At 41.5% G+C, this 25,247-nt stretch overlaps 2 protein-coding genes across 4 annotated transcripts in view; one reads left to right on the top strand and one right to left on the bottom strand.

The window, feature by feature from the left end:
• The first annotated feature begins 2,532 nt into the window (after positions 1–2,532).
• On the top strand, positions 2,533–7,432 carry LOC117694071 (claudin-34-like). Its single transcript, XM_034484804.2, has 2 exons — positions 2,533–2,675; positions 6,646–7,432. The coding sequence occupies exon 2, from the start codon at positions 6,668–6,670 to the stop codon at positions 7,304–7,306; it is 639 nt and encodes a 212-aa protein (XP_034340695.1). The 5' UTR covers positions 2,533–2,675; positions 6,646–6,667; the 3' UTR covers positions 7,307–7,432.
• A 9,618-nt stretch (positions 7,433–17,050) lies between these two features.
• Positions 17,051–25,247, bottom strand: part of LOC117694145 (F-box-like/WD repeat-containing protein TBL1X) — a 165,583-nt gene continuing 157,386 nt past the window's right edge. For all 3 annotated transcript variants that reach the window (XM_034484925.2, XM_034484924.2, XM_076918379.1), the window contains 3 exons: positions 24,583–24,748; positions 21,258–21,359; positions 17,051–20,334 (listed from right to left, as the gene is read on the bottom strand). In XM_034484925.2, the coding sequence (XP_034340816.1) occupies positions 20,308–20,334; positions 21,258–21,359; positions 24,583–24,748 (295 nt within the window). In that variant the 3' untranslated portion in view covers positions 17,051–20,307. The remainder of the gene's footprint in view (positions 20,335–21,257; positions 21,360–24,582; positions 24,749–25,247) is intronic.

Below are 25,247 nucleotides of genomic sequence, written 5' to 3'. Positions count from 1 at the left end.
GGCCTTCATAGTGTTTTCTTTTGATTCCCTTATCCAAAATTTTCACTAAAAGAGAGTGAGATGTTGGGCTGTAAAGAGATGGTTTGGTCTCCCCAGTAGAACGCTGGGTTTGAGATAGCCAGGGACCCAACAGGACATTGCCTGTCAGGGACGGCATATATCTCCCCATGCTCCCGGATTCCAGACTACTCCATGTGGTCCACATCTCTCATTAACACAGAGTTGACCCTCCTTTTATGAAAGAAAAGAGAGAGGGATGTCAGCCCTGACACGAGGTCTAATCTCCATTCAACCTGCACCCTTCAGTCACTACAGGCCCCAGGTCCTAGAGAGATTTACATACTAATAAGGTACCTGAAGGCCAGGGGGTGGAGCCAATTAAGCATTCCTCCCCAGCCCCTCCCCCCTCTTCCCCTCCCTATTTAACTCAGGTCCACCCTGGTTTTTATGGCGGGGTGTGCATCCAGATCCATCCACCATCTGTCATGCCAATAAACCGGTTTTGGAAACCCAAGGACTTCCTTGTGTGTTGGGGCCGCACCATGAGGAGCCATGGAGAGGCCTTTAGTGAGCAGCTGGGCCTAACTTCCAGCTGGAGGAACCCAGGGTGTTCCCAGCCAACTACACACAGACTGGGATGAGGAACTCTCTGCTATTTCTCCAGCCATTTTTACCTACAAGAGCCCCCAAGGGTCCAGGTTAGTTGACTCTGTTGTTCTTCTTGTGGAGTTCCTATCCCCTTCAGGGCCCCTGATCCTTCCCCTAACTCTTCCATAAGAGTCTTTGAGCTCCATCCAATGTTTGGTTGTGGGTCTGTCTCTACATCTGTCTCAGTCAATTGCTGGAGGGGAACCTCTGATAGTACAGTTATGCTACACTCCTGTCTGCAAGCACAACAGAGCCTCATTATTAGTGTCAGGGGTTGTCTCAGCTAAGGTCACCCTTATTGATTCCTGGAAGCCCTTCCCATCCCAGGTTTCTATCATGTCCTCCAGATGCCCTCCACCCCCACCAGCCGCAGATTGCCTTTCATTTTTCCTGGCCCTCTGGACCTCTCTTTCTCTCCCCACACCTGATCCTGAATCCCCTTTTCCTTCCCCATCCCATTTCCCACCCAGTTCACTCCCTCCATCTTCCTCCTATGACTATTTTATTCCCCCTTCTAAGTGAGATTCAAGCATCTTCCCCTAGGCCTTCCTTCTTGTTTAGCTTCTTTGGGTCTGTGGAGTGTAGCATGGGTATCCTGTAATTTATAGCTAATATCCACTTATAAGTAAGCGAGTACATACCATTCATGTCCTAAAAAAAGAGACTATCTTAAAGTAGGCATTGTACCTCACACTTGCCTTGAGGTGATGAAAGAAGAGTATTGTTGAGAATTCAGTGTCTGCCTGTTCAGGGCACTGTGCAAAGAGGAAAAAAAAGCAGAGGAGTAGAGATGGGGAGGAAGAGAATGGGGAAGAGGAGGAACAAGAAAAAGAAGAAAAATAGAGGGAGACAAAGAGCTATCTAACCATGTGACTGATTCTTAAAGAATATAAATAAACATTACTACTGATCACATGTTTTTGACTTATAGTCAGTTAACTGCAAGATGCACAAGTTGTATTGATTAACTGTCACCAAAACTCTGCTGTGTAACAACAAGAAAATCTCAGCAGAGCATAGTCCAAATTATTGATTTAACTCAGGAGTTTTAGGTCCAGCCACTAGTATAAGATACACTCGACGAACCATGTGCCTCTTGTCTCATCCCTGTGACTAGACATGTCCCTAGCAGGTAAAACAGAGCACAAGCTCAGTCATAAAGATGACTATCATAGCTTTGTACATGCCTCCCTAGGATCTACAGTGGTTTACTAAAGGAAATTTCTCAATGTGCTTTAGGAGGTTTTCCTTTTCATGACAGCTATAATCTCACTGGCTGTTCCACATTCCTGTATCTTTATGCACATCTCTGATGAAGTTTTGCTTTATTTTGTTGAGATAAGGTTTCTCTGTGTAACCCTGGCTGACCTGGAACTTGCTTTGTAGACCAGGCTGGCCTGGAACTCACAAGAGATCTACCTGCCTCTGCCTCCCAAGTGCTGAGAATAAAGGCATATGCCATGATGCCGGGCCATCTCTGATGAATTAACTAGGACCTTTCTTAATATGTTGATGCTACCTTTTCTACCATCTGTATCTATATAAGGCCATGATTCTTCTAAATTGTCACTACCTCCAATGGCATGGTTTGAAACCAGGCCTTAAAGAGAAGGAACAAAGTGAAGAACAGCAAGGTGGTTTGAATTAACAAAATGGGTCTTGACTATAAGCAGGAAGGCACACTAGTAAATAGACCCTATCCCACAATGACTGCATAAAAAAAGTACAGGGCAAAAGAAATGGAAAGCCTTGAATAACTGCTCCAAAGGTATCACTGCACTCATACATTAAAGGCTAAAACTCAAAAGATGAGGTCACTAAGAAATAAAATTTGATGACACAATAAAGGTCTCAGAACTCTGAAGCCTCTCAGTAGTATGCCAAGAGCCCACAGGTGACTGTGAAGCCAGACACAAGACTTGAAAGATACGTGAGAGGAGCTGTGCTTTCGTCTGCCCCACTGACACAGCTACCTTCACATTCTACCACACTGCTGATCACTGATTTGCTTGAAGAAAACATATCAGGTTAGAAGAGGTTCTATTCATCTTTGTTATATATGCTGAGTAACAATGGGGTTAAACATTCATATCACTATTCACTTTCTTAATTGTGTGGTTCTGTGGTTCATAGTGTGTAAAGGACACTGTCCATATTCCCCAACTGAAATGTCTTCTTTGAATATTATCTTTCCTTTCTCACTGCCCTGGCCCCTAGCAACCACTACTATACTATCTGGAGTTGACTGCTCCAGAGACCTCCTTAGTAGAATGACATGGCATTTAACCTCTTATAGTATTATAATTTGGAGATGATCTGTCCCAGGAAAAGGCTCATGTGTTAAACCCTTGGTTTCTAGCCAGTAGTGCTTTTTCAGAAGGCTGTGAAAGGGTTGGGTCATAGCTGAAGCAAGTAGATACCAGTGAAGGTGCCTTTGAAAGTTTTACTTAATCCCTGGTCCCATTTTCTCTATTTTCTGTTCATCTTGAGATGAGTAGCCTCTGTTTCGTGGTCTCACCACAGTGATTTCCTGACTAACCATACACGTGACTTGACACAGTCAAGGACTATACATTTGAAACTGAAGCAAACCAAGTAATTCATCCCTTTAATTTGTTCTCTCAGGTACTTGGTCACACAGAGGCTTTGAGATGTGACACTTCAACTTCATATTTATTTTTCAACATTCCCATGGTGCGAAAGAAACAAATTTCCTTCTTGATGATCAGACCAGCCCCATGGCTGGTTTCTCTGAATCACTACACTGTCTCCTAGATTCTTTATCCTAAAATCAAGATACCTACCGGTGCAACTTGAACATCTTTATCATTTGAGATAGGCCTCTTTGTAGAAAGGGTCTGTTAAATACATTGAAACTTCCCTGGATTTTACTATTTTTTTGTGATATCCTTTATGACACAATATTCTAAGTAGCCCTTCTGGTTCTTCTGGTCTCAAGTATAATACATGTCTCTTCCACTACTCCATTGTGGTCTTCCTTAATTCTTTCACTATTTTTTTCCATTACAACATTTGATTACTTTGAAGTTTAAGGCAAGAAGACTGGGCCTGAGATGCACAGCTAGTTTGTTAAGTCTATGTTGATGTCAGTTGAACACAGTGTTACCTTGATGACAGGAAGAAGGTAAATGACTTCAAGCCTGCTCTAAGCTACCTAGTCAATTTGAAACAAGCATGGTTGTCTTAATTAGGGTTTCTATTGCTGCAATGAAGTACCATGATCAAAAAGCAAGTTGGGAGGAGAGGATTTTTTTTCAGATTATACTTCCACATTGCTGTTCATCATCAAAGGAAGTTAGGACAGGAACTCAGGGCAGGAACCCGGAAGAAGGAGCTGATACAGAGGCCACATTACTGTTTATGGGCTTGTATCTCAAATCTTGCTCAGGCTGCTTTCTTAAAGAACCCAGACCTCCAGTCCAGGGATGGCATGACCTACCATGGACTGGGTTCTCTTTCATTATCACTAATTAAGAAAATGCCTTTCAGCTAGATTTTTTTTTTTTTTTGGTTTTTCGAGACAGGGTTTCTCTGTATAGCCCTGGCTGTCCTGGAACTCACTCTGTAGACCAGGCTGGCCTCGAACTCAGAAATCTGCCTGCCTCTGCCTCCCAAGTGCTGGGATTAAAGGCGTGTGCCACCACCACCTGGCTTTCAGCCAGATCTTATGGAAGCATTTTCTCAACTGATGCTCCTTCCTCTCTCATGACTCTACCTTGTGTCAAGTTTACATAAAACTAGTCAGTACAATGGTCTACACAATAAGGTCATATGTCAAATCAGACGAGCAACAGCAAAGACAATGTCTTTCTGAAACACTTAGGGAAATCTACATTCAGCCTAGGTAGCTTTCAAGATCCCATCTCAAAGTGAAAAAGTTTTAAAATTTTGGGAATATGGTTCAGTGGTAGAGAGTTTGCCTAGTTTGCATGATTCCCTAGCTTCAATCTCCACTACCAATTGATTTAGAGCTTCCAGTTTTCCACAGATTGAATTGATCTGATCAGTCTTAATTCATCTGAACCCTCACCTGACATTCATCAGCCTCCAATGTTAGAGTGTGCTCTTTAACCATGCTATTCAGACACATCTCAGACACATGGCTGCATCCCCTCTCCCCATTTCTAAAACTTGGACTCTTTCTTTTGGCTGAGTTAAGAGTTCATTCCTTAAAGAATTTCTTTCATTCTCATAGTCTCCCAACAACCATGGAGGCTTCATCTCTCCATGTTCCTCTCCTCTGAGACATAAGCTGACACATCTTCCCATACTGGCTGTTTTTAGTGGCTGACACATAGGATGCATGCGATAAGTTCAATCTATGGACAAACAAAGGGTTATTTAAAGTAAAACCATGTTATGCCTAAATGCTGCTTCTTTTAGTAATGAAAATGGAGACGCCTTCAGACATTTCCAAGAATTATATTTTACCCATTTTATAGATGGTTAACTTGAGAGAAATGAATTCCACTGGATCTCATCCTGAAGTCCATTCCTACCATTTTCTCCCTAGAGCACCAGAAAGGGTACACGAATATAAAACATCTGAAAATAAACATCATGAAATACATTTTAGGATGTGTATAAGGGGTACAGATCAATGATAAAGCATTTGCCTCACAGGCACAGATCATTAAGTTCTATTGGCATTTCAGTTATGAATTTGAAAGGGATGTGGTCCCATGGAAGGATTTGGAGAGGGGAGAAGAAGGGGTACAAATTATGTAAATATAGTACTCACATTTGAAAGTCTCAAAAAAATAGAATTTTTTTTTTTTTTGGTTTTTCAAGACAGGGTTTCTCTGTGTAGTTCTGGCTGTCCTGGAACTCACTCTGTAGACCAGGCTGGCCTCGAACTCAGAAATCCGCCTGCCTCTGCCTCCCAAGTGCTGGGATTAAAGGCACGTGCCACCATTGCCCAGCTAAAATTTAGAATTTTTAAATGAAAAAAAGAGGGCTGGAAAGATGGCTCAGCAGTTAAGAGCATTTCCATCACCTACAAGACAGTGCACAACTGTCTGTAACTCCAGTTCCAGGGGATCCAACATCCTTATACAGACATATATGCAGGTAAAATGCCAATGCACAAAGAATAAATAAATCTTTTTTTAAAAAAAGAAAACAACGACAAACAAAACCAATAATAATAATATAAAAAAAAAACCTCATATATGTCAGGCAAAGTGATGCATGCCTACGATCTCAGTACTCAGGAGTATGAAGCATGCAAATTGCCTTGAGTGTGAAACTAACCTCAGCCACATGGTAAGTCTGAAAGAAGTCCAGCATGTTAATGAGACCCTGCCCCCCCAAAACAAAACCACTAAGCAAAGAACAACAAAAATGTGACAGATTTTCAACCTAAAAAGAGAGGGAAGATGAATCACTAGTAATTTTGACATTCAGATACATCTATCTTATTTTGTATCTTCCCAACTGGTTTCACAATAGACAAAATAAATAATCACAATCATACTGTAGTATGTATTTACTATTCTCTCTTCAATTTAGGTTATAATCCTGGTTCCCAATTGTCCTCTGTTAATGTACAGGACAACTGTTTATAATTTCCAGAATCACAAAATTTTCTATTAATTTAATTATTATTAATTTGCTTATACATTATTGATAGACAATGTTGGTTTTTTTCATAGACAGGAACTCATTATGGAGCCTTGCTGGCCTTGAACATCATCACCACTATTACAAATAGTTCTGTGCTGAGCATCATTATGGGTGAATGTGAGCAATGTCATTGTATAGCTGGACCAATAGTCAGAAGTGGAACTGTTAGTTAGGGTGTAGCCCACTGTCACACTGTCAGTAAATATTGACCCTTCTCTGACTTTACTGAGATCACACTCATAACAGCATATCCACACTTTCTCAAACATAACTGAGTAGTCCTTCATGGTAGTGGAACACTGTTTTAAGCCAAAGACAGCCACTCTTATGCTATACTGTTTTTATTTACAGTTGTCTCGTGTTCGCTGTCACCATGTTGTTGCTTAGCAAAAGTGCCAACTGCCACGTTGGAGGTTTTGCTTTGACATCCATAGCATGGATCCTCTGCAGCATCGCCACAGGCCTCCCACAGTGGCGAGTCTGGTACTTAAATGAAACAGTGTTCACCGAGCCTACCACAGCCTTTATAGGGCTGTGGAGAGTCTGCATTTATCACCAAAACAGCAAACCTGGCAGTGCCAGAGTGTGCCATGAGTACACCTACCATGACAGCTTTATCCCTTTGGATGTTCGTATCGTTCAACACTTGTTACTGTTCTCCAACATGCTTGGATTGATTGCAACAGTCACCACTATTTTTGCTCTTCGAAATGTGTATGCAGAGAAAGTACAGAAGAATGTTACCCACAATCCATTCATCATTTCAGCCATTCTCAACATCGTTGCCAGTATCTTTGTCCTCCTTGCCGTCTTATTCAATTACTTCTCTGTCATTAACAAATCAGGAATTGCCTTCCCACCATCTTTCCATTTGCCATTTTACCCACCTAAGCAGAGAATTGGAATTGCTAATGTAGTGGCGTGTATATGTGCTCTCATGTTTTTAGGCAGTGGCGCTATTTTCATTTCTTATACTTCTTCCGCGGAAAAGCAAGTGTTTCCTGAGATTTGAAACTACATTTACAGCTAATATCACTGTGAAATCCACAGGAGTTATAGCAAGTATTTTAAAGACATTTACATAAAATTTCCAAAGACTCAAACCACACTCCAATAGCCTATGACTGAAGATGGCTAAGATGGCCTTCTATTTTCTGTCTTGTTTGTTTTATCTCATTGGTTGGATTATGGGCTTTCACTAAATAAAATCTTGTTCATGCACTGATTTGATGAGATATGAGTTTTGACTGCTGTTGGTTATACATGGAAAGAAATGTTGGAGTTCAGAAATGTTGGAGTTCATTTATTTCTTACTTTATTCTCTGAATCCAAGAACAAAAGCATGCCAATTTCCCCTGGCATGTTCTCCAAATCTCACCTCTATGAGACTGCAAATATGAAGACATATTTCCTCTTTTCTCCAGCCCATTTAAGCCATGTTTCCCAGTGTTTTAAACTCTGTATATCACATCCTTTCATCCCCATATAGTATAATACTATTTTCTAAAAATAAGCATTTCGTGCCTGATCATATCATGTCTTTAGAGATTTAACAATTATCCTTTGTTATCAAGTCCCCAACTGTAATCTTGGATTGTTTGATGACATATCCCTGGCATATGTATTTTATTCATATGCTCGAGACACTTTGTGTTCTAATGCTTTTATTATGCACAGAGGCAGAGCAGGGTTCAGTCAGTAGTGGCTTCTTTCCCCATGGTAGCTATGATGCCACTTAGCTCCTTATATTAGTAGGGATGTTTCCCCTCTCTTTCCTCAAGGGTCTGTTTGTCCTTAGAATCTGAGACTAGCTTCACAGTGCACCATTCATACAGTATTATGCATAGCTCTGTGAGCATGCTTCCTACATAATGCTTCTGGTGAAACAGCTCTGCTTGCAATTATACCTTATCTTACATTCTTGGTAGCCTGTGGGCCTTGTTAACCAAGAATGGTGGATAAAGGGCAGAACGAAGTCCTGTCTGCAGTAGTAGAAGGTGTAATATGGATTTTAAAAGTGTATAGATCCTCTACAACCACACTGTCTTTATCATTCTGTTCCTTTCCTTTATTCCCTCCTTATCTTCTCTTTCTCCACCTCTTCTTCCTCCTCCTTCTCCTCCTTCCCTTCTCCCTCCCCAACCCTCCCCCTCCTTTTCTTGTTTTTTTTTTTCAAGACAGGGTTTCTGAATACAGCACTGGTTGTCCTGAAATTCTCTCTGTTTGACCTCAAATTCACAGAGATCTTCCTGCCTCTGCTTCCCAGGTGCTTCCCAGGATTAAGGGTGTGTACTACCACTGTCTGGCCTCTTTTTACCTTCTTTTTATTTTGTTTGTTTGGAGACAGGATCTTACTATGCCACACAAACTGTCCTTAAACTTGTGGATTATAGGATGGATCAAATATGAAGAAATTTATATTTATTAAGGACAGAAAAAAAGGTGCTTCATGAGAAAGACAAAATGCACCCCAAAAGATTATGTGGGGTTCTCAAAGGACTGTTAATTTCTTTTCTTTTCTTTTTTTACAATGAGCATTTAGCACCAGTTCTCAACCTGTATGTTGAAACCCCTTTGGCAAACCTCTATCTCCAAAAATATTCACGGGATGATTTTTAACAGCGCAAAAAAAAAAAAGTTATGAAGTAGCAACAAAAATAATGTTATGTGTGGGGTCATCACAACATGAGAAACTGTATTAAAGGAACACAGCATTGGGAAGGTTGAGAACCACTGGCAGACAGGAATTTGGGTGGCTTTCAACTTACATTCCTAAAGCTGCTTTAAGAAGTTCTCATTTTCTAACCTTGCCTAAAAAGTGTAATTTACAACAAGGTCAAAAGATAAAGGGTTTTTATTTATGTATTTATTTATTTTTACTAAACAAAGTCATAAGATGAATTTATGAAAGGCATCAAAAGCTTAGAACAGGGGAGTGTTAGAAACAAAAGGTTATATATCCTTTTAGTTCTAAGTAAACACAGCCTAATCACTGTCACTGAGTATGCATCATCTAACCCATTGTGAGCACAATGTCATTACAATTTCTTACCATTCACTCTTGCTTCTATTTGAGATGTGACCTTTTACATACAATAAGTTTTAGATAATATCTTTCTTCTGCATGTGTGCATTATTGACACAAAATACAGCTTTCATTTTGAAAGGAGTAAGAAATAATTTATTCTGGAATCAAATGTGACTGTACCATAGCCTGGAAACATGGATTCAAATACTACAATCTTTAAGTTTTTATCATTACACAATAAAAGAAAGTAATAGATTATGGCACTTTTTAACTTTTCAAGGCATTTTTAAAAAACATGCATGAGATCAAGTAGCTGACTTAAAGCAAAATGAGAAAAAAGTCTTTATTATAGGTTATGCATATTATCTTTACCTTTGGGTTAATAGAAGCTAATGGTATCATTGTACATTCCAAAGAAGACTATTAGGTCAAAAAGAGATGAACAATGGATGGATAGCAAGAAAGCTGAATATGGCCCAAGATGAGCTGTCTCCAGAAACCCAACATTCCAACATTCCACAATCATGGAAATAAGGTCTAAAGAGTCAATCATCTTGGAGCGCCTTCAACTTCTTTTCGTTCTATAGTCTTCACTTTACCATATTACTGCTGCAATATTGTAGTTTTTAAAATATTTTGTGCCTAGATTAGTTGGAATTCTCTAGAGAAGAGTATGGTGGTTTAAATGAGAAATGTCCCCCATAAGCTCATGTATTTGAACAAATAATCCATAGATGGAGTCCAGTTTGGGGAGATTATGAAACATCTAGGAGGTAGAGCCTTTCCAGAAGTGAATCATTGGGGACAGGCTTTGGAGGTTTATAGCTTTGTCCTATTTTTGTTTTCTCCATTTCCTGTATATGCGTAAAAATGTGATCAGCCAGCTTCTTGTTCTTTCTGCCATGCCTTCCCCACCATTGCGAACTCCACTTACAGAAGCATGAGCCAAAATAAACTCTTCTATAAGTTGTTTGTGGGCACAACATTGTATCATAGCTAGAAAGAAATAACTGATGAAGACTTTAGAACTTTGGATTAGAAAAAACAGTTAAATGTTGTTAAGTAGAGCTTAACTAACCATTCTAGGTGGATCTTGAAAGACAGTAATGATAAGATTAATGAGATATGGAGGTCTAACTTTCAAAGTTTCAGGGGGAAGCAAGGACTCTACTAGCAACTCAGATAGAAGCTATGTGATATTTTGAAAAAAATATGGCTAAATTTTTCTAATATCTCAAGAACTTGACTGGAGTTAAATTAAAAGGTAATGAATTAATTTTGCAGAGGAAATTTCAAGACCACATAACATGTAGCTGAAGACCTACCACTATTTCTCAAGGAGGCCACATAATTTTTTTATCTGTACAAGGGTCCCTGAAACTTTCCACATCTGCCTATGAAGCTCTGAAACCTTCCAGATCTCCCCAAGGGACTCTAAAAGCTTTCCATCTGCTTAAGAGGCTCTAGGACCATCTACATCTGCACAACAGGGCTTTAGACATATCACTTCTCATGACTATGTCCTCAGACATTTCCCTTCTCCCCAGATGGACCCCAGGAATTCTAATTCTAGTATCAAAAGGATTTAGCCATGCCCTCTTTATATAAGGGGGCTTCAGAATTTCCCCATCAGACAGATCATAAAGGTTTCAACCCATCTTTGCTTCTGTCAAAGATGAGGCTCACATCTTCTCTTCCTGTTGAAATAAGATCTATCACTATTCAAGGGAGTCTTACATCTACCACATTTGTCCAAGGGTGCCTCAGTTAGGGTGGCCTTGAGACATTATTTTTCTGTCCAAGATGCTTCAACCATCTGCAAAAGAGGGGCCCAGGGCTTCCCATTCTGACCAAGAACGTGTCCAACAATTGCCTAATAATAATAGAGGACTCTGAGTACTTTACTCTGGTCTAGAGAGCCAAACAACCAACCTTTTCTGCCCATGGAGACCTTAGATCTATCAAGGGAGACACAGACATTCACCTTCCATCCAACAAGGACTCACACTGTAAGACTCCTGTGAGCCTCAGTTTACCGGAGACCCCCTGAGTGAACCACGCAGAGACATGATTGATGCAAAAAGCAAGAAGAATTTTAATGATCCCAATGCATTGGGGTCATCCTACACTGAAGGTGGAGTGGCAACCCCAGGCAGCCCATTTGGTCAATTTTTATAGGTTTTAGGGCAGCAGCCATTAGGCACAATGTGATTGGCAGAATAGTGTGACTTTTTAAACTGATTGGTCTTTAGAGAATGAGGTGGCAAGGGCTTCCCTTGTCTGCAGGTGGCAAGGGTTGGTCCATCCTGCTGAATGTGTCTACATGCTTTGGGCCTTCCCAACCCGCAGGTGGGTTCCCTCTCTTGTGGTCTGAGGAATGTTAATCAGCTTCTCCCATCAGGCAAGTGTCCCATGACCTTTCTAAAGTTCCTGACCAGAACAGGAATGTTAATTAGCTTCTCCCTTGTGGGGTGGAGGTAGACAAGTGTTCCAAAGTTCCTCTTTAGTACATGTTCCTCACCAAGGTAAAATAGCATCTTCCCCTTCTATCCATGGAGGGTTCAAATGAAGGGTGCTGAAATCTACCCTCTCTTATTTAGGGAGCACCAATACCCCCTATACCAAAGTTACTTCAGGCTTGCTCCTTCTGACCTAGGAGGCCACAAATATTCCTACATTTTCCAGTGAAACCTCACTGGAAAATAGGACATGGAAATTTGTCTTCTGACTCCAAGTGCCAAGGACTAGCTTTGGCTTGGAGAGGGGTTCATGAGAGAAGGGATGTGTGGGAGCAGAAAAACAACTTAAAGTCAAATCCTGGGTTATAAGCTGACAGCCTATGTTCTGTTCAAGACAGCTTTCTAGATCTCTCTCTCTCTCTCTCTCTCTCTCTCTCTCTCTCTCTCTCATGCGCTCGTACACACACACACACACACACACACACACACACACACACACACACACTTTGCAGAGACAATTTTCCTTCTTTTGCTCTTCTAAAACCTCTCTGAATAGCTCATCTCTTGCAGATCAAAAGCCCAGCCTTTTATTTACATATCAATTTAGTCATTACTCCAGGTTCCCTTTTGATTATCCCATGAATCAGCATCCCAAGACCCCTTGGTTCTTAGAGACAGCAAACACATTTTTAACACTGCAAAAGAATTCAGAGATATGCCTCCCTTTGTTAAGCACAGACAAAAAGTAGCTTCCTGGGACCCTGACCCTGAAATTACCATTCCTACTGTGGGATGCCTAGGCCTGAAACTAAACTCCCTGTATACCAGGCTGACCTTGCCTGCCTTTGTAAATACAAACAAAAATCTTAGCTGGGTGAGATCTTGCCCTGTGATCACCACTCCCTAAATCCCTTTATCTCCTTCTGACAAGCTGGCTCATAATTCAGCTGCCTCTGTTCTTTTAGACCTGTGAAGCTCCTTATACAATTCATATTGTATCCTTACATTTGGCATAGTTGAGAAATTAGATATTTGAACTCATGTTTTCAGAGTTCTTTCCCACAGCCTTAAGGGCTGTCCTGAAGGTCACAGCATTTATCATTTTGCTCAGACATAGACATACTTTCGCCTCTTGTACTAGTGCTGTCTCTTTTTTATCATGAAGTCATTAATATTGGCAGACAGGACATTCCCAGATTACCTTGGCAAGAGGAAAATAAAGTAAAAAAAATACATTTTTATTCAAACAAACCTAATGCCCACAGCAACAATCAACACTCATGGAGGCACATGTCCTACTGGCTCTGTTCCAAGGGTGGGAACCATGCCATGCTGTCCTTGCCATAGCCAAGCAGGACTTGGCATCTAAGGAGCCTTCAGGCCTCCTTCTAATCAACAGGGCCTTGGGTTTTCCTAATCTTATAAAGTAGGTGTCAGACATAGTTCTTTTAATAAAAGGGGCCTAATATTTTCCCATTCTGAACAAGGGATATCAGATCTGTTCCTTGTAATAAAGTAGGCCTCAGATATGCCCTTGTGGCTATGTGGAGGGGATGGCATTCAGAAACTTCCCATCCGATCAAGGGTGGGAATATATTCAACTTATGCCCAAGGGGCCTCAGACTACCATCTTCTGCCTACAAAGGCCTCAAATCTTCTCATTCTGTCCAATAAGACCTTGCATGTTTCTTATCCAGGAGGTGAAGTCTGTGATCTATCACCTCTTACTAAGGGAGTGTAGAATCTTCTTCTACCCCAAAGTTCTCAAGTTATCAAGGGAGATTCAGACATGCTTCATCTGACTGAAAGAGCTTTAGATCTTCCAGTTTTGGCCAAGGGTGAATCATACCTATTTCTAACCAGGGGGTATCAGACTTTCCTCAGAATTAGGAGATTCCAATCTTTTACTTCTGCCAAGGCATTAGGCATGCCACAAAGATCATCAGACCAAGAGATCTAACTAATCTGAGTAAGGGAGCCTGCAATCCACTCCTTATCCTTATTAGACATCTGTACATGACCCAGTTGACCAAAGGGACTACATACATTCCACCTTTATGCAAGAGGGCCACAGAACTTCAAGTTCTCTTCAGCCCAAGATGGCTTCAAATATACCCCATATAACCAAGTGGGCCTCAGAATACTCTACTTTCCTCAAGCAAGCTTCAAGCATTCTTTCTTGGAATGAGAAGACCTCAAACCTTATACCTTCTTTCCAAGGGGACTTTAGACTTTAACCTCACCATGGGGGCCTCAGGACTCACACTGCTGCATATGAGAATCTGAGACTTAAGTTCTCTTACCAAAGGACTCTGAACAAATGTTGGAGGGAGCACAAGCAGGTCTTCAAACCTCTTCTACTAAGGAGGCTAAACCTACTCCTTCTAACCAAAAGCACCTAAAACCTTCATGTTTTGCCTAAGTGAAAACTATGAATTCTCTCCTTTAACCAAGGAGACTTCGGAGATTCCCTTTCTGTAAAGGGGGGTCCTGAGAAATGCTCTTCTTATGATGTTGGTTACTGAGTTGTCCCTGTGACCAAAGGGTCTTCAACTTTCACTCTCTGCTCAAGATGCCTCAGACATCCACACAAACAAGAATGCTAAAGAGCCTTCTGTCCATGGGAGCCCTGTATCTAGCCCTTCAACTAAGAGGGCCTTAAAGTTTCTACTCCTGAACTGGGTGGTCAGGCAAATACAAATGTGCCCAAAGAGACTTCCGAGAACTCTGGAGTGAGGCTCCATGTCAGAAGAGCAAAAAGCTTAGCATGGAGGCCATGTACATTTAAATTGGTCATGGGAAGTGGAGAGAACCTATTCTCTATATCAACACCATGTAGCTGATTATAAGTTTAAGGGGTACACAGAACAAAGGACTGCTCAAATTGCTGCTAGTCCTGAAACAGAGTTCCCAGAGATATGAAACTTTTAGATTTGGAAATTGATGAGGCAGTGTCTGCCCTATTCTATATTGGGCAATGTACCCTGGGACATTCACCCTCAGTCCAAGAAGGTCTTTGACCATCCTGCTCTGTCCTCCTCTGCCTAACACTTTCCCTTCTTTGAATGATGTAGCTTAAGACCTTCCCCTAATTGACCAAGGAGTTCTTCCATGGAATAGTTCTGACAATGGGACTGTGGTGGTTTCAATATGCTTGGCTCATGGGAAGTGGCCATAAGAGGTATGGGATTGTTGGAATAGGTGTGGCCTTGCTGGAGGAAGTATGTCACTGTGTAGGCAGGCTTTGAAGTCTCCTAGTGCTCAGGCTCCACCCAGTGCAAAATAAAGTCTCCTCCTGGCTGCCTGAGGAGGACAGTCTCCTGGCTGCCTTTGAATCAAGATGTAAAACTCTCAGCTCCTACAGCATCCTGCAGTCTGCCTGAGGTCTGCCATATTTCTTGTCACAATGGTAATGGACTGAACCTCTCAAACTGTAAGCCAGCCACAATTAAATGTTTCCTAAGAGTTGCCTCAGTCATGCTGTCTCTTCACAGCAATAAAACCCTAAGATGGGCCATGAGAGATTCTGTGTATAAACCTGGGATTAACAGTAGGAAGTCTGGAACCCAAGCTACTTGCCTTCAAGCCAGTCACAAGAAAAGCCTGCCCATATATGAACAGATGAACACAAATTAGAGGAGCCAATTTTAGTCAAGGACAGCCATATAACCTGTGTGAAGAATGCTGCAGGCTGGCTTATGGTCTCCTCTAGATTGGTATTCTAAATGGTGAAGACTTGGAACCTGCTGAGTCAGTGCTGGGAACTTCCTCTATTGTACAAGGTACAGGTTACATTCCATTCTTTCCAGACCAGGCTATATGAGTCTTACCCGTATAAGACCTTCACTTTTGCCTGAGCTTCAGAAATTTCCACTTTCACAAGAGGAACACAGAGCTTCCTCTATTCCTAAGGTGTTTTATTCCCCCCTCACTTAATTGGAGGGAATATCAGGCCTCTCTCCTAGAACATACCTATTTGCCCAAAGGGGTCTTAAACATTCATTTTCTGTGACAAGGCCCTCACACCTTAGTGAGCTGGTCAGGAGCTAGTTTGAATTCCTGACATTCTCAAATATGAGATTCATCAGGGTTCTGAACTTGCTACAACCTTACCAGTTTTTCTGTCTGGTGACATGGTCCACTGTCCCATACTATTTCACAGTTGTATGAGATAATTTTTAAAGAGACAGCATACATACTGAAAAAGGCAGTAAGACATGTTGGAGCGTGCTCTTTGGAGCTTTAGTCCACCCATGAAATATGTGTATATATGTGTGCGAAGTTGTTGGGGTTTGCTCATATGAACTTTGCTCCACCCACCAAATGTGTGTGTGTATGCATGCATGTATGTAAAGTGATTGGAGTCTTTCTGTTTCATCCAGAGTGAATGAGTGGTTTTTTTCCTACGTGCATGATTTTCTTCCTTCCCCTTTTTTTCCTTGCTCATAGTTAATGAACTCTGAACCTCTCACCTGATCAGCGAGGGGCCCATGAGTAAAAGAACAAAGAGGCTAAGTAACCAACCTCTTTACTTAATGCCTCAGTGCTAACAGCAGGTGTTAATCGCCAGAGGCCAGTGGTTTTTAGCCACAGAATAGCAAATTAGAAAGGTATTACCAAAGTTAAGCAATTTTTGCCCTTGCAAAACCAAGTTTTGCCCCTGCAATCACCGAAGCCACCCACCACTTACCTGCCTCAGTCTACCTGGATGCTAGGCTGGTTCATGGCAGTAGTACCTAGTCAAGAGATATTATGCAATGTTCCTCCACTGAACAAGGTATCCTGTAGTATTCACCTTTAGCCCAACAGGATCTGGGGTCTTTCTGCTCTAGTCTACTCTGCTTGACATTTTTCCCACTGGAACAACAGACCTTCCTTTCTGCTCAAGGGGACTTTGCACCTACCCAACTGATCCAAGACTGTCTCAGATCTTCACCCTTGTTCAAGTTGGCCTCACATTGGGAGGGCATGTGGCCTAGGTGACTGGCTTAGATTTGGGGCTTGTGGGTTTACGTTTGTGCCACTTAACTGATCTATGGATACACAAATATCCTCATACTCTTGCTACCACAGATGGGGCCAAGACCACCACAACCTCTCCATCATGATGGACTGTGCCTTCTAAAACCAAGAGCCAAAATAAATCTAAGTTTTTTCAGCTATCTTCAAAGAAATAAGTGATCTACATTGTTCTCTCCTTCAGTTGTCAGCAGATTTTACAGATTCCAAGCAAGATGAAACAAACAAAAAGAAAAACACAGTCACTATGTTCTCTAATATCAAAATAGAGCAATTTATTCAAGACACTGAATATGATCCGTTGATTCTCTCTTGAAACAAATGAGCTACAACACACAAGGTGATTCTTTTTTTTTTCGTCTCGAAGAGCGTGTAGGGTGAATGGGAGTGGGGGTAGAGGACAGAGGGGGAGGAGAGCTTTGATGGTGCTTAACAGAATGTGGAAAATATTGAAAGAGGACCATGTCTGGCTGTACGTCTGACACAGACAATAAAAACTGCACAAGCCAGAATTCAAACTTCAGTGAGTTGCAGAACAGACATTTATGCATTTGACAAGAAACAGAATGGAAAGGTATAACAAAGGCTTAAAAAGGGAAAAGCAACAAGGAACAAAGCAGATCCTTACATGTGACAAAGTGCACTTCACTTGGCTCCATGGTCTATTTCTTACTCAGACAGAACAAAAAGTCAAGTCCTACGGTGTTGAGTGGGGTCAGAGTTGAACTTTGTAATGTCCATCTGGCCCTTCGGTCCTCTACAGGCAGCATCCTGGATGCACTGGGAATGGTATATGATTACTTCAAACTCATGGAAAAAATACCTGGAAAGGCTGCTATGTGACTACACTGCTTTCAAGGTTGAATTTGGTCACAAGACTAACCATTCCTCACAATGTTTTAGGAGTTATAAACAAGGTTAAGTAACAGCATAATACATGGGGCACCCCTTGACCACAAAGATGATGTGCCTGCCCTATGACAGCAGACAAATGATGGCATCCAAATGGTGGCTGCTCCAGAAACAGCTGCAGACTGAGCTGCCTTATGGGGATGAACTTCAGGGGTGTGGGCTGCATTCTTCTGCTTGGTCCTCATGTGGCCAGCACTAAGTTCCTGTCCATGTTTAGCTGTAAGGCCAGGGAAGTGAATGGTCTTTAGGTTTCTTCTTGTGTAGATTGAACCCTTTTGTCCTAGTCTCACAGCCATTGACTCCAAAATAATAATTCTTATGTGGCTTAGATTCATCTAGGGGGGTGTAGCCTGGACACCCAGAGATTGTCTGATGAACCCCTTATGTGCCATCTACCCATTACCACCATATAGTAATGTGGAACTTGTCAAATGAAAGTCATACCTTTACAACAGACTGACACCTAACAGCTGATCTTCTGTAAAGATGAACAGAAATGTATTTGAGGAACAATGATAGGATGTATCTGGACTTCCAAAATTATATCCTAAAGCTAAAGCAGTCTCAGGGCAGGAAACTTCATATCCACTGACACAGAGATATCTGCTATGATCAAAATTTCCACAGAACTTGGGCTTTCTTTGCTAAGCATTTAGGTGGCAGAATCCAAACTCACCACTCAACTCAATACCACAACACTTTAAGATTACAGGGCTCACATAATTTACATGTCAAAGTGGAGGCCGATACATGTTTTGGTGCTAACATTTATCTGTTGTGTAGGGAGCACCTGACCTTCCTTGCTGGTTGATTTTTGGCTTCATATATGTATACTTTGCTCTAAGTAACACTTGCCACAGCTGCAGACTGAACCCTGCATACTGCCTCTTGCAGCTCCCTTCTGGTCTGTCCCCCATCACTAATTAAAGAAACAAGTCAGTGTCAAGTTATGACAAGAAACGAACAAAGGCCATCAGATTCAATGATGGCAAACTTTACCAGGCACACTATGCCTTATTTTGTTTTTAAAAAATAGCCAAAAAGTTTCCTTCCTATTTTTTCTCATTTTTTTTTTTAGAAAGCTTTGTCCTAATCTTCTGTAAGACAAATTGGAAAGTGGGCAGAACTGATCAGTGACATTCTACCTGGGTCATAATTCTGTTTTAGGATTGAAAGTCTCCCTTGAGACTCACTGTCTTCACAAGACTGAGTGACACTGAGGCCTTTGGGTCGGTTTTGCAAGATTCACCAAGCATGCTCTTAATAAAAGTGCCCATCTGTAGCTACACTGTTGTGAGAAAGATGTAGCTGGCAGGTCCCATGAGCCACACTTGGTCAGGGTGGCTTCTTTACTATGTTCCTACTGGCTGCTGAAGTAAATGTGTACCAAACAGCTCAGCATTCTGCTTGATGCCTAACCAGTGGGTTCTTTCTTCCCCACCAGCTGCCAAAACAATCCCCCTGTTCTTCCATAGGACGCTTCCCAATCCACGGCTTTCCTAACTGCCTTTCGTGAAGCTGAAGGGAAAGGGGTAGTTAGACACCTCAGACTCTGCCAGTGTCTTCTTAGTCTTTTAAATATGAATTTCACAAAACTCTCTATGTCTGATGGCCATTTTAGGATTTTAAAGTCATTTTAACATAAAAATATTTTTTTCAAAAAATACTCCAGGTTCTTTCTCTTATAAGTAAGTCTTTTTTTTCTGTAAAAAGTCCCCATCCCTGCCTTCTTACATAAAGCACTTACTATGCTCTGAAAGTGCCTTTGGGACCTAATGTGAAGCAACTATGAGAAAGGGACAGAGTAAGCAATAGGTAGGAGTGGGACGAGAGGGAAGGAGAGTGCTGTCCAACAAAGATCCACTGTGTGCATGTGGCCGTATCTATGCAGAATTTCATTAGAAGTGAGACCACACCAGAGCAAGGACATTAGAGGAAGGGGTGGGCAACAACAAGGGAGGACAGAAGGAATAAGCCAAAAACAGTTTTCATCTGAGGTGGGAGGGCCCCAGACCACAGAATTTTAGCTGATAGAAAAACCACCAAAGAAGGTTCTAGAAAATACAGCGTTGGGATTACAAAGTCACACATTTTCATTGGTACAAACTGGGCTTTTGGAAAGCAACTGTAGTATCCAAATTGATAGGAGGGGAACACTATAAGGGGCAGGTCTTTCCTCCCTTTTGGTTTATCACAGTATTTTTTCATTTTCATTATTTTTAACCTTTTCTTTATTTTTTGGCACAGCTTTGTGTTCCTCCTTCCCTGTTCAGTCATTAGAGCCTGTTCTGGATGGAAACCAACCATGCACCATGTAGCTGATGGCTTCATCCTTCCCCAGCTGAGCATTCTAGTTGGAAACCATATTCCTGTGATACAACCATGCGTATGACTTTGTATTTGTTTGTGTTTTAAAATTCTGGATGGAGATTAGGGGAGGGGGGGAAATAATCCTGTGGCCAGGGACAGGTGATTTCCAAGTAGACTCGAACAAGTCAAGTTCACACAGTTTGGAGCCCATCATAGGAAGGGTGCTGCAATCCCACACATTCACTGCTGCTCCATTAGAATGGTTTTGTTTTCTACATTTTGTGTTTACTTTCGGAGATCTAAAACACAGACCTGGAAAGAAAGATAAAGTGTCTATTAGTCTGAGAGATAACATCAAGTGCCTTCAAAACACATGCTGGCAGGGTTTAGCCTAGCCACCAACTTTATGCTTGTAAAATTTTAATAGAACAGAGTCAGGAGGAGAGGAAAACTCTAGAAAAAGGGTAGTTTCTAAGCAACAGAATGACCAAACTCTAGTAAAGACCAAGCAAGGGAAAAGCTAGACCAAGGGCTATTTCCAGAAACTCAGAGGTCATCAGCAGAAGTCACAGTCTGGATGCCTATATGGTAGAGCAGATAACAAAAGATATGAGACCACATCAACCACTCAGTCCATTAGCCAGAACACAACCTCAAGTCCAGAGGCAAATTAAACTTTACATATGCTAGTGGACCACAATGAGATCCACAGAAATCAAGAGGCCTGTCTAAAAACGATGTCTTCTCATGACACTGTTTGGCCAGAACATGCACATGGTGACATTGAGAACAAGTTTCTTAGTCTGTATACTAATGCTATTTGTGGCCAGATATTTTTTGGCAATAGTGAGGAGTTCAGAACATAAGAGGCTTAACAGAATCCCTGGACTCCACCAGTGAAATGTCAACGGCACCCTGCACCAAAGTGGTGACAACCAAATAGGACTCCAAATATCCCCTATGTCCTGGGTATACACACATGTGTTTATAATCAGTGCAGGTAAGAACAATCAAGTTCACTGACATTCAGGGGCAAAGAGAAGGCTACTTTTAACTCAAACAGAAGCCTCCTTTACAACACATGCAAGCATCTGCATACGTAATGAACAGCTGTTATGCTGTAAGGCGCAGTAGGACCAAGGAGCCTCACAATATCTCTGGAAGCACCTAGTGTTGGATCAGAAATCAGCTGCCCAGCACACCTTAACTCCTAATAGACCAGAGGCACCACTTACAGAGCCATCAGATGCACTGGCACCCACTTTGTCTCCTCGAGCATTCCAGCACACCTCAAATATGCCACCTGTTCCTCGGTAGCTGTGGACGAGGCTTCCACTCTGAAAAGCGAAACATTTATCATGGTAAGTTGAAGGAACTCCCAAAAATAAAAGGGGGTACACTGTTCCTCCATAAACCTCTATTTGATCAAGAAGTTTTCAAGCATACTGAAGTTAAAGGAATTACCATAAACACCAATCTACTGCCCCACACTTCAGTTAAAGCCAAGGCTATGCCAAGACAGCAGGTTTCTATGAGATGATTCACACTTGCCAGATATGGACCTTAGTCTCATGACCTCTTTGACCTTTTTCTTTCTTCTCACCCTTAAGTTCTGGATTTGAAATCTGGAGCATCAGGGGGTTAGGCATGAGCTCTACCACAAAGCCACATTCCTTGCTCTCTCCATTGGCTCCGCCAAGATGTTATTAAGCCTCTACAGTGCTTAGGTATGAGTGTCCCTTACTAAGCCATCCTTTCTTGTTTCCTTCCTAGGGCTTGGATCAGCCTCCTGGGCTGAGGGCTTTGTACCTGCTCCAGCTGCTACCTAGTTCCTGCTCTGATTATCATCAGACTTCATCTTACTCTCTTGTCTCCTCAGAATACTTGATCGAACACAGAAGACCCCTCTCACTAGCAATTATACAATTACATGCATTAACGTGGCATGAAGTTAAAACTCAATTTTGGTTATAGTTTGTAAAAGTGAACATACACATTTGTACTGTGGTAATTGTTAGTGGTTGGTTTGGCATGCACCACAAGATGCAGGAAGCCTTGGTTTCTCTAGACTTGAATAAACCTTCAGTTCACTGAATGTCTTCATAAAACATGGCATGAGAGGTCATTGTGATAGCTAATCTTGGTTGTCAACTCAATTATATCTGGAGTCAACTAAAACCCAAGTATTTGGGACACACTAGTGAAATATTTTCTTGATTTGATCATTTGAACTGGGAAGACCCACCTTAATTCTCGGCCATACTTTCTGGTGGCAGTCCACATTAGAAAGACACAGAAGGAAGCTTTTGCTGTTGGCCTGCTTGCTTTCAGTCTCACCAGTAAGTTCATCTATCCTGCTGCTAAGACATTACTTGGCTGATAGGAGTAGAGCCTACATTTTCAGGATTCTAATGTAGACTGAATACTAACTGAGCCACCTAGCTTTGTAAACTTTAAAACTACCAGATTCTTGGCCCTTCCTTTGTGATCAGACAGCCATTGTTGAACTAGCCAGACCATGGCCTGTAAGCTATGCTGACAAACTTCCTTTGGATATAAACACATCCTATCAGCTGTATTCCTCTAAAGAACCTTGACTAATACAGTCACTAACTCCACTGTCCACCAACTACTCATTAGTTCTTACCCATAGCAATAAAGTGTCCTTGACATACATATATTTACTTGTTAAAAATATATATTTACCATTATCCAGCTATAGTAACTATTAGCAAAGCATAATGAAAAATGCATTTAGATAAATATTAGTTTCTGTTTACATAGAAAAACAAAGTGTAGTATTGTGACTATGAAGAACAGCAAGCCAACAGTATTATATGTTTAAAACAGGCTCTTAAGATGTCTCAAAATAACTCACTGCTCCCTAGTAACTTTCAACGATTTCAGCATCTTCTCAAAAAACATGCACGCAAGCAAGCAAGCAAGCAAGCAAGCAAGCAAGCAAGCAAGCACTTACTCACTCACTCACTCACTCACTCTATTACTAAGTCAAGTTTCAGTGACACAGACTTGCAATCCCAGCTACTGCAAAAGCTGGGAAAGGATTCCAAGTTTGAAGCCAACCTGGGCTGTACAGAGTGAGTTCTAGGACCCTGGATTCAATCCCAAATATCAAAACAAAAAGAAAGAAAGAAGGTAAGGGGGAGGAAAAAAACCCAAGAAGTCTAACCACTATTCCTATAATACTCACATTGTATTGTACGGGGTTTTGTGAGTCACCTAGTAAAAATATGCTATGCCATCTTACAGAAGTGAATTGGATTCCATAGAGGTACCTGTATTTTCATGCTGTTGGCACCTTCAAAGTGAGCTATCACTAGCAAAATCTATTCTCTCTTTATGAGTAAGTCGTCCTACATATGTTTTTACATTTTGTTCTGTTTTGCTTCTTGATAACACAAGCCAAGCTGGCTTCAACTCCCAATCCTCTTGCCTTTCCAGTGCTAGGATGACAAGCTTCTATTGGCACACTCTAGAGGTATGTTGCCAGCTTTTGGGGTATGCCCCTGAAAAGGCTGTGATCTTAGTAGACTCCTGGAGCATGACTTATTTACTGCCTCTCCTGACACAAGGGAGCATGAACTTAAGAATTCAAATTCTTCTAAATGTTGACCAACCAAAAAGAAATGAAAAAGGTGAATTACATAAATATAAAGCACTGGATCTTTCTTGAGGTCAAATTGACTCCTTACCTATTTTCAGTAACATAGCCAACCTATTTTTTCAACTGGAATAATAACCAAGGGCTGAAATGTAGCTCAGGGCAGAATGTTTGCCAGCCACCTCCAAGGCACTAGGTTCTATCCACAGCCACAAGAAGAAAACAAAGAACTGCCCAGTATAACACTTTTCTAACCCACCAGTCTACAACACTTGTTCTCATCCACTTCTACTCTTGATATTCAGAATTTGCTTATTCGTGTAAGGCCAGAGATTCCCACAGTGGATATACTGACTCCAACCCCTCACCTTTAATCTCTGCTGAAATGACAATCGAGTATTCATAGATCCTGTATTGAACAAGTGAGACATTTTCAAATGTGAAAATTCCAAGCCTTATATTCCTTTGTGCTTCAAGTTGCTCCACAGTGGACAGGGGGGAAGGTCAAGTTGGTTGTCCCACAGTGTCCCCCTGGAAAGGTTTTATGAAAGGCCACCCACAGGACCTTCCCACAAAGGGCAGCATTTTCTAAGGTGACAGAACTAGGTCATGTGTTTTCTTCAGCATGACATAGGTAGGAGGTCCCTGCCAGGATAAGACAACTGAAGATAGTGGTTTCTCCAAGGGAGAATGCTCCAAAGATGACAAGCTGAAAGTTCTGGCTTGAGGTCAGATGGAAAAGAGTGTAGAGGACCTCCAGGCTTATAGTTCCACAGAGCAGACCACACAGAACCTGCAATCTTCATGGGGATGCTCTATTCACTCTCTGAGATAACTCATTCCCCAGCCCTCCTGACACTCCAGGAACTGAGAACATGGCTTTCAGGAAGGACATATGTGTCTTTCAGGAATGATTCAGCCAGAATTCAAGATATTACCTGAGTATTCCAGATATGGACACACTTGTCAAAAGATCCACTGGCCAAATACTTCCCGTCAGGGCTGAATGCTACACTATAGACAGGCTCCTGATGCTTGGTCAGCGTGTGGATGCAAACGCCTCGCTCCACATCCCACAGTCGAACCGTAGAGTCAAATGAAGCACTAGGAAGATGACAGGAAAAACAACCACTGAAATAAGTTGGTTTTTCAAAATCTCTATGATGTATCTCATGTGAAGCATCTTTCCATTATATCTGAAACATACTTGAATTTGTTTTAAGAGAATATCCTACTGAGCCTTTTTTCTCCAGAGAAAAGTAAAGCTGCCACCAGACGAACCCAGGACCTTGCACAAGCCAAGTAAGAGTTTTCCCACTTTGCCACTGTGCTCATTTCTTTCTCCAGTTTCCGAATCTCTTATCACAAAATGCTTTTGTAGACCATTCAACCAACTTTTCTAAAACATCATTGTTCATAATACTTCCATTTGAATAACTCTAAGTCCACCCAGCCATGACTGGAGAGAAAAAGAATTGAGTGAGATGCACTTACACGTGAGAAATTCTAAACCTACATATGTGTATGTACAATCACATGTGCATAAGCAATTACATTGGCAAGGGTACAAAGTTTAATTATTTTCAGAATTAAAAGAACAGCA

Source organism: Arvicanthis niloticus, chromosome X, assembly GCF_011762505.2.
Source record: "Arvicanthis niloticus isolate mArvNil1 chromosome X, mArvNil1.pat.X, whole genome shotgun sequence".
Taxonomy (NCBI): Eukaryota; Metazoa; Chordata; class Mammalia; order Rodentia; family Muridae; genus Arvicanthis; species Arvicanthis niloticus.
This window is presented reverse-complemented; position numbering and strand designations above follow the sequence as displayed.